Genomic DNA, 15,534 nt, shown 5'->3' with positions numbered 1-15,534 from the left:
GAGGCTCACAAATAAGTACTACAGCTAATGCACAATACTTTTTCTGACATGCATGTTGCTCATCTTCTGCTTTTTCAGTGAAATTATTAGCGGCAATTAATTGATTAACTGATCAAATAAATCATCAAGGCCACTCACCTGTAAAGTCCTTGAACTCCTGGAACACCTTGGGGTACATGGCTGCTGACATCACATCCTCAGGGGTGATGTCATCCCCATGAGCAGCTCGGAGCCCCTCCTCCAGAGCCTTGAAGTCCATGGGTGGCAGAGAGGCACCTGGACGACCTTCGATACGGGGAAGGGCTTTCAACACCTGTGACAGGAGGTTAAAAGAGAAAAGAATACGGAATGAGAAGAGACAGGGGAAAGAAAGATAAAAGGCACAACAACAGAGAGGAGGGGAAACAAACAATTTACTAAAAGTTCTCATTCAAAGTCATCGAGTCTTTGTGAATCTTTTCCCACTCATAACACCCCCATGAGACGCAGAAGCATGTGGGAAGACTAAAGTGATGGTAAAACTTTCACATTGTACTTCAGAGCTATATATGTGGATAAAAGCTTCAACCTGTCAAAGCGCTAAATTGGTAGAGATTTTGAGTGAGAGGAGGATGACAGAGAAGAACACGAGGAGATGTTTTGAGTCAGAGAGAAGGTGAGAAACACTTGAAATCGAGGAGAATGCAAAACTTGTTAATGCACGTTATTTTTAAATTTGCATAAAAACAGCGCCACTGTTGTGTTTAGCTCTGCAGTCATTTCCACTTTAGTCCCCCTCCATCTCTCCCTCAGTTCATGTTTTTCCCTCCAGTAAAGTACCATCAGCCCATCACACATGAATGCAGTGTTAGAAAAAGTAAAGGGGAAGGAAAAACAAAAAGAAGGAGAAGAGTGCAGAAAGTGAAGGCAGCTATAAGACTAGTGATATGACATTTCATCTTCCCACACAATCAAGTTGAGGCTAGTAATAATGTCTGATGAAGAGATTATTTTAAATCGCAGGCAGTCAACGGAAAAGCTGCTGTGGTGAGGAGCTATTTTCTGTTTTGTTTTTATTTTCACAAATTTCAGAGGAGAGAGGGAAAGGAAGGAATCCCCATACAATTAGGATATTACTTGATGCTTCAGCAAATGTTTTGAGAAAATAAGAATAAACACATTAAGCTTTTTGTGGTGCCTACTGAGCTCTCTGTCCAAGCTAACATATTGGTTGTTCTGTGTTTGACTCACTTACACTCTAATTAAATCTTCAGCTGAACACATGTCTCCTGTGTGGACACATACAGGAAATGTTTATGCATCTGTGCTACGCATGTTAAAATTTGTTTGCCCTACTCTTTGTTAGCAAGTGTGTCTTATATCTTCACAATACTGACACATATAGATGAGTGCATGTGTGTGTGCCTTGCAGAAATCTCCAGACAAAGGAGCCAGTGCAATGCTATTAGTCACAGAGCTAACAGTTCAAAGATAGCTGACTCATTTGTGTACGTGCGAGGAAACATTTCAAAGATGGCAGGCTCACTGGAGTCCCTGCTCATTAACATTGTCTCCTCTGAGGATGTCTTACACCTAAACTGCTTGATTGTTTAAGAGTGAGACACAGATAGTGGCTGTGAGTGTATGTGTCTGCATTAACAAATGAAGGAAAGTCTTCCTCCAAGGTTATTTGCTCTTTCTCCTCATTCCTGTTGAAGCTGCTCAAAAACACACTCCTGCTCTTTTTTGAGCAGGAGTGCCGCTCTAAGCGACGTGCTGCATTTCTAACCATAATCTTGTTCAGTTCACCTTCTTTCTGATGGCATCACGCTCTCCCTCTTTCCCTCCTCTCACCAACCATCCTCCCACTGTTTCACTCTCCCTCACTTGACCCTGTCTTTCTTGTTTTTGTCTCCCCTGTCCGTTGTGACTGTCCACCCACGCTACAAATGAACTGTGCGTGACAGAACTATGATGTGAAACAACTCAATTACCGCTTTGTACTTTTTTAAAAAAGTTTACTTGACGTAGACAAACAACTATGTGACAGCCAGTGAGAGTGAAATAATGTGACAGCATGTGAAATAATTCTGAATAGACTGTTCACTATCTAATAAATACCTCCAAAGCACCATTAAAGAAACATCTTATATGCTGCTAGCATGCAAATGTCAGTTTCAGCTGCAGCACTGTTTTAGTCAACCATATGAAGAGGTGTGTATATGCAAGAAATGTACACTTTATAACTAACACATACACGTACATATATACCTGACAAGACTATAAGAAACTAAAGGTCATTATGTGAAGCACAGTTTTAGGATAAATAATGTTATACATTCCTCACTTTAAAAACATAATTTATCTAGTTATGTAAATCAGTTCCTCAGATTCACACCCCAAGATATGCGTGCACAACAGCTAGATTCATCAGAACACTGAAAGGAAAGTAAAAAGGATTCACATTAAATCTGAACTGGACTGAATTTGAGTGATTAAAAGGTTATTGTTTAACTGACTCATGAAGATGGAGAGAATGAGTTCTCCAGTAAGCCGTGTGCCAGACAGCCCCTTGGTGTTTGTGCATTTAATATCGAGGGTGGATAGTCAGGGTATGAATATCTGTAGAATAGACTTAGAGGAATCGTCTGGCTTTTTCTGGCTCAGATGAGAAACTGGCTGCAGTTCATGTATTTGAGGATTTACTCAGAGTACACAGTATGATGCAGGCTACAGCTTTGGCATGTTGTTTAAAAATGAATGGCGTATCATAGAAAATACATTGTACACCACCATTGGGCTGGAATACAAATACGCCCCACTACAGTACACAACAGAGAGCAGAGGGAAAAGTTAAGTGGGAAAAATGTGAACTTTGGCATTCAGGTGAGCATCATCTCTGAGCATGAAGTATTTTCAATTCTGAATGGAGATAAAATGAAAAAGGACAGCTGAGGATTTGAATTAATACAGAAACTGTCCACCGTATTGATTATTTAATAGGAATTACTCACGTGCTGAATTTTTATTTCAGAAACATGTGGCAGATTGAGAGGCAGTAACAGGCTGAAGCCAGGATTGTTTGTGATGCTAAAACACAAACATGTTACTAGTTTATTTCCCAAAATAAAGAAACAAGGAACGAAAGGTCAAAGGTAGAAGGATTACAGGAGTAAGTTTCACAGAGGTGGAGATGGGAGAACAGTATGTGGAGAGACAGATGAGTGCACAAATAAATGGGTGGAGGAACTCCTAAAGCTGCAAATATACAATTAATTGAGTAAAAAGTTAAGACCAACTTGACAAAGCAGAGAATAGATAATTCAAGTATTTTCATCTCTGCATAAATCTTTTAACAAATGTGCTGTGGCTTTATATATAACATACAAACTGTTAAATTTGCAGCCTTGACACCTTTGAAAACGCACAGGTATGATCTCAACAAATATATTTAATATTTTTTAAGCATCAGTCAGCTCATTGATAATGCATTATGAAAGTGCAACATCTGTGAATGATGGTGTGGAGGGGGAAAAAAGCATCCACCTAATTCTCTTCCTTAAAAAAATGCAGTCAATTTTTTCTCCCCTGTCAAGTATGCCAGTATGTCAGCAAGTTTTTTTTTGGGAGAATGTGACACATTTGCCTTTATTCACGCAATCCTCCTGAGGAGACTTCAAGCTGTTGGCCCCTGATGTGCAGGAGAGTCTCTACGTTTGCTGTTTGTGAAGAGAGGAAGCACAAGAAAGTAGGTGGAGGTGAAGAAACAAAAGAGATGGGAGGACAGAGCAATATCACGGTTTCCTTCAGTTTTTAGTGTCCTCCAGGGGATTCGCGACTGTCAGCTGTAACCAAGCATGTGACAGAGTTTGTGTGCATGTGCAGACTTACACTTTTAAATGGGCTTTTCAGCATGTGTTTGTGCGACATGTCTGTTACATAAAAGGTACACAGGATGGAACAAGTGAAGGAGAATCATTGAAAGGTTTGTAAGACTTTCTACTAGGAATCAAATGATATGTTTTTACTTAGTTTTTTTTCTGGGTCGACACTGATGATCAAGAAAGACAGATAAATCATATTTGAAAATGATATATATTGAATTTATATAACACCATGTGATAGCAGGGAACCAATCATGTACCTAACAAGGTCTCTTCATTAATATTGATTGCTGTAACTGAATATGTAAAATAAAAGTAGGAGTGATAATGTCGCCGTATCACATGATGCTATAGTGCTCTCCTCTCTTCACTGTGAGATTGACTGATTGACTTTGATTGATTTGACTTTGAGTTTGTCTCCTGCAGTTCCATCTGCTGTTTTTCTGTTTTGTTAATTTTTCACTAGTCCATCACTTAGACAGATGTTAAATATTTATTTGTTACTGTTTTCCAGATGCTGTTTTGGGGTAATCTATGGCTGCCTCCTAACTAAACCCCTGGCTGTTAGCATAGCCATAGCCACTGTGAAAGCAGCTAATACCCTGGTTTGTGGAGACAGATGTGCTTCTTGTGCTGTTTTGCAGGTTGCATCTCTGCTCTAGAGGTGTGTCTGTCAGTTACATCAGATTGTTTAAATTAAACTTAGTTCAGAGAGATGCTACAAGTAGCGTTAGCCACCTGACTGCAAATCTCCAGCTGCAAACATGAGCAAGTCAGTTGTTTTGACATTTTCATTGTAATGGGGAAACTGGCCATTTCTGTGTAAGGCTGTGGTGTTTATGAGGACTGTAGCAACATCTGTTAACTCACCTTCAAAACATAACTCCGCTCTACAAAGCACTCATTTGTCCCTGTCTGTAAAAAGTAGCTTTCAGTGACTATTGGCTGTTGCTAGTGACATGCAACCAATCGAACAGAACTAGATTTAGAGTTGGCTTGAAGTGCTTTTTAAATTCAAATTGATGTTATTAGAAATCCATTTAGGAAATTTAAGTACTTGGTGAAAAAAACGGCGTGTGCATGTGTGAATACAGAAGAAACTACAGTACCTTGGATCTGAGCGGCTCAGGGAATCCTCCATGTGGTATCCCGATGTATCCCTGCAGAAACTCCACCACAGACAGGGGGAACGACAGCTCATCTGCCCTCTCCTCCACCTCTGCTCTGCTCAGGCTGTTCTGCACCATGAACTGGGCCAGATCACCCACAATCTTTGAAGATGGAGTCACCTGAGGAAGAAAAAGAAGAAGCGTGAGTACTAGTAGGATTCGTTATTGGTGGTATTAAATCCCTTCTAGGATGAAAAGAAGAGCACATGCTTGCTTTACCCGTCAGTACGATATTTCTATTCCACCACAGGCTGAGCACAACATATTAGAATACAGCCTCTCCACATACATATCTCAATTTACTTCGGGCAAGGAGAGGTGCTATTATTTTTCACCAGTCTGAGACCACTGGCCTTTTAATCCGACAAATATCAGCATTGCACAGAAAAACACTCACACACAGAACATATTCAGGGTAATACTACAGTTTTCCACAGTGTAATGGCTTAATCTTCCTTTCCCCAAAAAGTAAAAGTAGTTGTAGCTGTCTGCCAGGCCATTTTTCCTCTTGTGAAGTCCTGCTGTTCTGTTTCCACTCAGCGGTAAACAGGCAGGACTGCACACACAACAATTTCACCAAAAAACAAGTGGTGACAGAGTCTTTGTTATAATGAAGATGCTGTCTGCAAAGATTAAGCACTGAGTGACCCAGAGAAAAAGAAATGAAAAGATGTTTATATCTATACAGTCTCTTTAATCATGTAATTTGACGGCTATGAAATAAACTACACCGACTATCTGTGAAAACAGAACGAACCTGAAAATTAAGATGGAAGAAAAAAGAACACAGAAAACATTCATTAAAATCACATGTATTCATTTTTTCATTATTTATAATGGCATATCATTATGGTAATAGCGATCCCTATTAGCATAATGGTGATAAGTGGAGTCTTTTTTGACTGCGAACAGGACACTGATGCAAATATCAATTGCACACATTACTCTTCTATTGGGATGATTACAGACACAGGTTTAAAGCTTGCTGTTGACTTGCATCTGATACTTAGGCCATTAAAAAGAGAAAGGAGTCAGTTATTGTGATCCGTCAACTTTTCTGTCTCAAAAACAGACATTCTGGTTTGTACTCATGCTCAGTGCTGCATTTTTTTACTATATAGTAGGTGAACAGATCAAAGTTGAATACAAGACAGAGAAAGATATGACAGTCTCCCACATGGAGACTCGACTTCTTGAAAAATTTAAAGATCCCCTGTGGTGAAAATCAAGTTCATACCTTGATAACATGTCCATATGGTGTTTTTTATATGCTGGAGGACACATCATGATTCACTTTGAAGCTGCAGTGTGCAGTTGACAGTGTCAAAAACACGGACAGTCAAAGTTTCACATGTACAAACTTTAGGAGCCAAACCCATTGACTTTCAATGTGGAACTTTCTGTTTCTGGATTGAATATGTATGACAGACTTAGTCTAATACTGTAACTCACTACTATGTAACATAGAGTTGTTTTACAGAGCCATAGGTGAGCTGGTGTGCTGGAGCTGCTGGAATTAATTTCATGAGGAAAAAAATCTTCTAAATGCCCAGATCAGTTTTGAGGGATTTTAAACTATTCTTACATTTGAATACTTGCCAGCAGAGTGACAGTGTCCTGTTTTAAACCTCCACCCATAGTTTGACAAGTTGTAAAGTTAAGCACTGACAGCTGAAGGACTAGAGAGAACAAAGAGTGGGCCCACACTCTACAAGATGCCTGTTTTTGTGGCAATTAGTGCACTCTGAAGAAGAAAGGAGAAAGAATAGATGAACAAATATAGATCAACTTGACATTCCCCAAGGAATTAACCAACAAAGAACTTGACACCTATTTCTTGGAGATGTGATGCCAAATTATCGAGACTGAGACATGAAGCGCACACGTCCCTCTGGGATTAGTGCAGCCCCCTGGGGTTTGGGTGCTTGTTAGGCTAGCTGAGCTCCTGGGATCTCTGTAGTCTTTCAACAACTGCAGTCTAACTTGTGTGTTTTTTGTCAAAGTGCCTTTGGTCTTTGGAGATGACAAGACTACCCACCACCTCAACCTATCCTGCAAATGGCAACAGTTATAATGATGGATGCTACACTTTAAGACCAACTGTGCACTAAGTATTTTCTCTATATATTGTATAGGTGTCTTTGGTTACAAAAGTCCTGCTGTGGTCTTTAAAGAGTACTTACGTACAGTGATTTAAAAACAAAAGGTGTCTGGAAAAAGAGCCTCCCATTGTGAAGCTATAAAACAGAACAGAAACTATTTTGGCGCAATTGATCTCCTAATAAGAAATTTTATCTTTAAAAACAAGCACATGATGCCTGTTGAGGTCCACAACCACTTGAACGGCATTGAAGGAGCCTTGCAAGCACATCAGTGCTTTCTCAGCACGCTACAAGAAATAAGTGCTTCCTGCTGATTGGAACAAGTCTGCACTTCCCTACAGCACTTCCCTGCCACAACACTTAAAGCTCAGTTTGATTGGGTTTGTGAATAGAAGAGATAATGATACATTGCTTTTACTGAATGACTGTTTACAGAAAAGCTTAAGAGATTTGAATGGGCTGTTGAAATCCCTGGAGAGGCCATTAACTTGGTATAGCTGAGGAACAAAAGCTCACTGCTGAGTTACTCGAAATCTATCTAAAACATAAGAAAGGAGCATCACTGTGCATTCCTAGTCTACCTTCCCTCAGCCTTCATTTGCTATTGTTTCCTCTGTCTTTCTGTCTCCGGAGTCCATTTTTCTCGTCTATTTACTACAAAATAAAGAACTGTTACTCTTCACTTTATTATCCATCTTCCAGAACCATTCTTCTTACTCCAGGCCTCTCACTATCCTAACCAATATCTTCTGTCTTTACACTAAAAGCCAAGATGTTGACTTTTTGCTTCATGAATCAACTTAGTCCCGTTCCCATCCCTCTTATCTCCAGTCAGTCTGCCAAATGTTTCTTTTTCTTGATCCAACAGTGTTACTCTCATTATCAATCTCTGCTGATGAATCATCCACCTCCAACTCTCTCTAGATGCCTCACACACAAGAAAAGGAAATTATATTTTCAGCTTGGTATGAGCTATATATGATGTGGGAGCTTTTCTATATTTTTAGACGAGCAGTGAGGTAAATCACATCTTGGCCGGGTAAGGAGAATGTGATTTCCTCTGTTTGTGTGTGAAGCTGAGCTCAGATTCTTCACTGTTAACTTTGTATATATCTCAGGCTAACAGATAAAGTAGTGTCACTAACTCACATTTTTGTCTTTCATATACTAAAAACAAATTTAAGGATTAAATTACATTATTAGGGAACTTTAACTGGACTGATTTAAGTGAATTTCTTCTTTAGTCTCTCAACAAAATGCAATCTAGTAGAAAAAGTGGGCTGGTATTCTGTCTCAAATAACTTTACTGAAAAACAAGAGTGAGGGTCTACAGCCACACTGGGTCATTAAGAGAAAAACCTAACCATTAGGTTTGTGTGTTGCAGTAGAGATAATAATTGAACACAGAGTGGTGTAAGAATAAAGGTCATTTGCCAACTATCTCAAAAGGGTAGAACACAAATGTCAGCATAGGTCTTGAGAGATTTCTTGAGATATGAAGTTGTATGTAACAATATGTAGGTAACTTCTCCATACATTGGAGATACTTTCATGTCAGTGAATGGACTGTAAGTTAGCTGCCATACCTTGCTGTACTCTTTAATACAATGGAAGACTACATCTCATTTGTGTTTAATACTATAGTGACTCAAGGAGGTAGCTGTTTGGACTATGGCCAGTTCTGTGCTGGCAAAAAGAGGCCATTGTGAGGGTTTAGCTAGCAATGTGCCACCATGACAGAAACTTCAAGTCTGCTAGAAAATGTGAACCCTGCTGAGAAACAATATAACCAAGTCTTTATAGTCTCCACATATTGTCCACAGTGCTTTATTTATTAAGAATTCACTACTGGTGCAAAATGAATGGCCTAACTTCATGGCCACACGTGAACATTTCATCCAAAACCACTTATGGTGGTGTTAGTTACTGAAGTCAGTCGGCTTCATATTGTGGAGGTGATGACTGTCTGCTCAAGTGTTCACAGCAATCCATTCAGTACTGGTGGACCAGCCTTGAAACCAACTTGCTGACATTATGATTTCTAAAGCCATAGTACCATTCATAACATATTTTTGTGTACATTTTGAAGTACTACATTTGATAGAAAAAGTGAATGAAAACAGAAAATTTCTTTTAAAAAAGTTTCTATGCTCACTTGAGGTAATTTTCGACCTTTTAAAAAAAGAGCCAGTTCACATAATGGGACATGGAAACACCTTTTTTGAATAAACTCTGACGTAGGGACATTTAATGATCGATGACTGATCAGCTGTTTCTGCTTTCTTCTTCGTCTTTGACAGCATGAAATCTGGCCAGTACTAACTCACATGAAAAAACAATTACAGCTTGTCCAATTGAAAACAATTCCTGAAATTTTTTTTCTCTCAAAGATGGCCAAGGGTTTGTTTGGTTTTTCTTCTTCTAGGTGTTTTGGTGGTCTGATTTTGTTTCTGGCTTCTTTTAATCCGCTTTTTACAGCCATGTGTTACGTAGCCTGTAGTCCTACCTTCTGATGCCACTACAGTCTGGTTTATTTGCATTTTCATCTTTTCACAAGTTGGTTTCAAATATGGAAACACGACTAGTGTGGTATGGTTAAAAATCAAAACACAGACAGTAAATGGTTGTTTGATTAAAGAGGTTAAACTACCTACTGTCATAGCTGTTTTGCAAATGCATTTTATCAAAAATGAATCCAAATTAATCCAAACTGAGGCTCTTATTGTCACACCTGACCTGTTCCTCCCTCATCCACCTCCAGTATCTCTTTCTCTTCTCACCACCTCCATGTTTCTTTTCTCCCGCCTTCTGTCCAGCTTTCTCACTTTCACTAATGTACAGCTCCCACTAAGTGTTCCTGCATGACTCCCCACTCCTGGCAGCAGAGATCTGGTACAGTGTTAGAGAGTGTATGAATGAAGGCATGGCAGCGATTTTCAGCGTGCTTGTATGCCTTTGTGTCATGTGTCTGTGTACTTTGCTCAAATTTGTTTTGAAATGCGTCTCTATCCAAACCTGAACTCCCCTAATGGGCAAAGGATTATATCATCCAGAACAGCGAGTGTGCATCTGTGTGAGTGTGTGTTAAAGACAGAAAAGGCAAATACGACAAACACACACACACACACACACACACACACACTATAATGCGAGGCAGCCAAGCCAGCAGCAGAGTGAAGAATGGTACCTGTCAGGAGAGGAGGAGACAGGAGAGAGGAGCGATAACAAGAGGCTCAGAGAAGGAGGAGGAGGGGAGAAATGATAGAAAGATTAAGGATACATGAAGGAAGTCTAATCGAAATGAGGGATGGTGGGAGGCAGTGATGAAGGAGGGGAAGAGGCAAAATGAAACCGGAGAGGGAGAGACGGCAGACAGAGTGATGAAGAGAGTGACAGGAAGAGTAAGGGGGAGAAATAAAGGGACGGACAGATTAACCGAGGGGAGGAGAGACGGAGGCAAACAGACAAGAGCAGCAGACATCTGCAGCCCCACAGGCAATACAAGGAGGTGCTCCACCTCCAACTATAAGAGACTGTGTGAGTGGTTTCACAGTGTGGAGGTGAGTGAATACGTGCCTGTAATTGCAAAAGGAAAGTGACAGACTAAGTGAGGGAAAGGGCGGAAGACAGAACAACCCTCACAAATACATATACAACTTGTCCTTCTTATATGGACAAGCTCATGTTGTGACGGATGTAGTAGAGCGAGACAGAAAAGGGGAGCAAAAAAGACAAAATGAGTGGAAGTTAAAAGCAAATAAATGGAGGAAAAGAGGTAAACTTCAGGTTCAGCAAGTTAATGCCAATTACAAACTAGGGATCAACTGATAAGGGTTTTTACAGGGCTGATGCCGATTATTGGTGCTCAAGAAAGGCTGCTAACTGATATTTGGAATCGGTATACATTACGTGTAATGTTTTAACAGCATGAGATAGAAGAAACCTGTAATTCATAACAACGCTTCTTCACTAATAGCAATGACTACAACAAAGAAGATCCAAGTCCACTCATGGATTCAGTCCAAAGACGCCAATGGTTGGTGAAATGTTTATTTGCTTTCTCGGTGGTTGGAAATGTTTCTTGATAGGGCCAAGTTTATGTTAACTGCTCACTGTGTGATTGGTTAATGAAAGCCTGCAGCATTAACTCCATTTTTATGTCAAATGAGTTTGAATTAAGATGTTTCATTTTGAGTTTAAGTAAAAATATATATGTTCTGTTAAATGTTTAAACTTTACTAAAATGTTGGTTATTCTTTATTTGCTTTAAAAAGGTTTAGGTGATTGATTAATTTAAATGGTTAAATGAGTAATATGTCAACTTCTTGGTTCTGTGTTTGATGGTGTGAACTTTGTTTCTCTGTCTTTAAAGGTTTACAACCTATTGAAATATCATGACCAACCAACTAAAAGGAAAATAAAAGCTTGAGTTGGAAATTTGAATTGAGTTGTCCTCGCGTCCTTTGGAGGGAAAGAGAGGTGGACTTGACACACACTGCATAAAGACTTACTGTATGCAAGCATGGTTAGAGATTACATTATTAAAACAGCACCTGGAGATATCTGGTCATGTGTGTTTTGCCTGATTTCTCTATCACTTAAGCAAATACGCCCTCCAGCAAACATAACAGTAAGTAGCTGTGAGCTCAAAGAGATGACTTGTTGGTATAATCTTCTGTCTAAGAGGGTTTGTCAGCGCTGCTGTTCAGATGATAATACAACACTGCCGTCCATGCAAGGGCAGCATTACGTGACCAGGACGACGATAAGTGGAAGAGGGGAAGGGATTGACATCATCCAAAGGTTGCCGCAGACATGATGACATGTTACAAAACCTTCACGTTAAGAGGAAAAAGCAGATCTAGTCCGTTTCTATTTTGCACTTGTTCACTATTTTCAAGGTTCCTTTGGTAAGATTGCTTTTTCAGTATCACAACAGCACTAGATTTTACCATATAAACCAATTTTAAAGCTTTACTGATATATATTGTGAAAAATACAGCAGAATTGTAATAACAGTTAAATATTTCAGATAAAAATAAGTTGGACAAGATTTAAATACATTAAACACAGAAATAAAGCATATTTTCATATGGCCAGAGGCAGATAAGAATTACTTTGAAAAATAGCATTAATTTAAACTAAAATACCACAGACTTACAAAAATGAGGATGCTTTGTAAAACTGCAATCAACTTTATCCTTAAGAGGATTCTGCAAAATGAAGTCAGGCTCTATATTATAGACACATAATTAACACAACATTCCAAGTGCAAACACTGTAAGATATCATCCTGACAATACTGCTTTATTCCTGCACCTCCTGATCTAAATGCCTTTTGTGACTAATGTACATTTAATGGCCTGTGCACACATACTGTAGCCCCTGACTGGTGTCTGATCAATACCTGCCCTCTTTCAACACAGTTTTAAATAATGGGGTAAAAACAGATCACCTTTCACAGTTCCTTCTTCCACATCCATCATTCTGCTGCCTGCAAAACGTCCCTATCTCTCTGAAGTTTTTACTGTAGCAAGCAGTGTGGCAAAGATCCACTTCATCTTAGCTGCTGCACATACAACCAGCATGACTGCTGTATGATCAATAAGAGAGATTTGATCTGGGCTCAAACATCCTCAACAGACTTGTCCAATTAAAGCTGAGGAAAAGTCAAGAGGCTGAGGATGTTTTTATAGCCTTTATAATTGTAAATCAGGCGCATGGATTCAGGTAGATTTGGTGAACTGCGTTGGGTGAGCAGTACACGATGTGATGATTACGCTCAGCCACATATCTGAGAATAATATTATGCTGTAAAACAGTTTGGCTTAGGAGCATTCTGTCAAAGTCTGTCATTTGGTATTAAGTGGAAGCCAATGAGCCAAAGTCCAGGCTTGTCTTTGAATTTTTCACCAGGCTGCTCTGTCAGTTCAGACGCATCCTGCACAAATATCTTGATTTCCTAATTCAGGATGTGGCACCAACTGCTTCAAAAACATGAATTAATAAACATGGCAAAGTAAACAATTGCTTAAATGCAAATCACTTTTATGCAAATGCTTTGATGGATGCTTTTCAGAAATCCCAAATTATTACAGTTGTTTGTCTTTTTTCTTTGGTGTTTTTGCTATAAAAAAAAAGGAGAAAATGCTTAATTATTGATGTAAAAGTTGCCGTGACACAAACTTCATGGTTCTTCACTGACAGCTTCATAGTTATGACGTGTGCAGTGATGTGTGGGGGATCGTGGTAAAAGCACATACATTGGACAGATGCTCTGTCTACTGCCAGTGCCGTATGCGGTGCGTCTCCTTTATGTCTAAATCTGACAAGCAGCCTCCTTCTCCCTTATCGACAAGCCGACAGCGTGAGAGGCATCGCCATTGTCAAACTAACAGGATACAACTGAGAGCATAGCAGGACCCATAGGCACGTTAAGCCAACATTGGCTTGTGCAGTGAAGCCCGCCGAGTCTTAATTGAATTGATAGAGAGCATGGGGAGAGGGTAGGGGAGGTCGGGGGAGAGAACTGATGAGGAAAACAGAGAGGGGGAAAGAAAATTAAGGAGAGAGGGGGCCAGAGAAGGAAAATTGAGAGAGAGACGTAAAGAGAATTTTTTAAAAAAAAGGGAGAAGGAGGTGGTAGAGTAATGGGGAATCCATGGGAGCATGTCTACTCCAAGAGGGAGCAAAATAAGAAAGATGGCCATGGAAAAAAATGTGTGTAAAGCAGCTATAGAATGGCAAAAAGAAAGGTGAAAAAGAAAAGTGAGAGGTGGGTTTGAGAAAGAAAGAGAATGCAAACAATAGAGCAGAAATAATTACAGAGTGAGTGTGAACACAGCAGAAGAGGGACAAATCTATTACTAAGGTGTGATGGTAAATAATGAAGGGAGAAAAACAAAAGAATTAATGAATGATGATGAAAAACAAAACGGCAGGCAGGAGGTGAATTTAGGCTGAGAACGACATTGCTGACTGCAGACTTGGCAACAGAAGCTTCTCTCCGTAACTACAGTTAATGTGCCCTTCAGAAAATGAACCCACAAACAGTTCACTGGAGTTTCTCCTCAAATTAACCTGTGCAAAAACAACTGTGTCGATGCTGAATAAATCTATCCAGCTCAAGTTACAACTACTTGGTAAGCAAGATGATAAATGGACCTAATACAGAAAAGGTATAGTTTGCCAAGTTCAGATAAACAAGTCTAGTTAAGAAAAGGGCAAAGATGCTGTAATGTAGGTGCACAGAGCTAAAGGAAGCTAGGGAGGGTGAAAAATATACAGTGAGCTGAAGGTGAATTCAGACAGCACAGGACAGTGGATGCACCTTACTTAATCTGGGATTGTTTGGTTCAGCCAAGCCTGGAAAGAGGGGCAGCCTGGTAGAAGCAGCCACTGTGAGCCATGCCAATGAAGGAATAGCAAAAACGTGCCAAAGTATTTGTGCTTTTGGCAGAACACTCCTCTCAAACTGTGTTAGATGTAATGCATTAAGTGAGTCATCCCCATCGTTGCAAATATGCTATATGCTTCCAGTTGTTTAAGATGCAGAGCTAATTATTTTCTCATTCCTATTTTACTAGTAGATGATCTGAAAAATTAAGTCTGTGAATCTGAACAAAGATCATAATCACTGACTTTACCTTGAATCAAGGAGTTTTGAATCTGTCAAGTCAAATTAGGATTTGCTGGCATCACTAATTCTAAAAATGATGAGTCCTCACTGACTCTGTGTACATCTATTGTCCTGTGTATCTACTGAACTGCTCTGTACTCCTGAGTTACTGGTGAAGCTGAGCAAAGGCTGAAACTGCACTGCTCGGTGATGAAAACCAAGAGGGATTTGTCATGTTTTATCTTCATGTCTCACCTTAATGAGGTCTCCTAGTAGTTTATTGGCTTCAGCGTATGCCTTCTTCACCTCCTTGAACTTATTTCCCAGTCCCATACTGTGAGCCTGCAATGAACCACAGTGAAACAAATGGCAGAATAAATGAGCAGAGTAAAAATAATCTCTTTATTATTTCCCCATTTAAGGGAAAAGTCAGGGAGTGCTGGGTGAGCCAGCATCATTCTGTGATCTAAAGCAATAACTTGTGACCAAAGCTTTTAAATTTAGCAAAGGCCAGATGGGCCATTGTGGTACCCCACTGTAAACTGTAATTTTCTATACCGTATATTTGTTTAACACTTGATATAAACAGGTCACAACTGGTCTCAGACACAGGAAGCTGCAGGGTTTTTGCAGTAGGTACAAAATGATTCAGTCACTTTTTAATGATCTGTGACACTTTTCAGAGTGTGACTGTGTAAATTGTAGACATGTAGACTCTTCTAATCTGCCATACAGAATAAATAAACAGAAAAATATGTTGTTCAAGCAGCATTTTCAGTCAG

General features: G+C 39.6%; 1 protein-coding gene across 1 annotated transcript in view; it reads right to left on the bottom strand.

Moving 5' to 3' along the window:
* The window catches only part of pcxb (pyruvate carboxylase b), a 332,924-nt gene that overhangs the window by 21,614 nt on the left and 295,776 nt on the right, over positions 1 to 15,534 (bottom strand). Inside the window, exons 21-23 of the mRNA XM_055007761.1 lie at positions 15,008 to 15,094; positions 4,973 to 5,152; positions 139 to 313 (exon numbers count right to left, since the gene is read on the bottom strand). Coding sequence (XP_054863736.1) covers positions 139 to 313; positions 4,973 to 5,152; positions 15,008 to 15,094 — 442 coding nt within the window. The remainder of the gene's footprint in view (positions 1 to 138; positions 314 to 4,972; positions 5,153 to 15,007; positions 15,095 to 15,534) is intronic.

The sequence above is a fragment of the Amphiprion ocellaris genome, chromosome 23 (genome assembly GCF_022539595.1).
Source record: "Amphiprion ocellaris isolate individual 3 ecotype Okinawa chromosome 23, ASM2253959v1, whole genome shotgun sequence".
Lineage (NCBI taxonomy): Eukaryota > Metazoa > Chordata > Actinopteri > Pomacentridae > Amphiprion > Amphiprion ocellaris.
The sequence above is the reverse complement of the archived record's forward strand: the minus strand, read 5'-3'. Positions and strand labels throughout refer to the sequence as shown.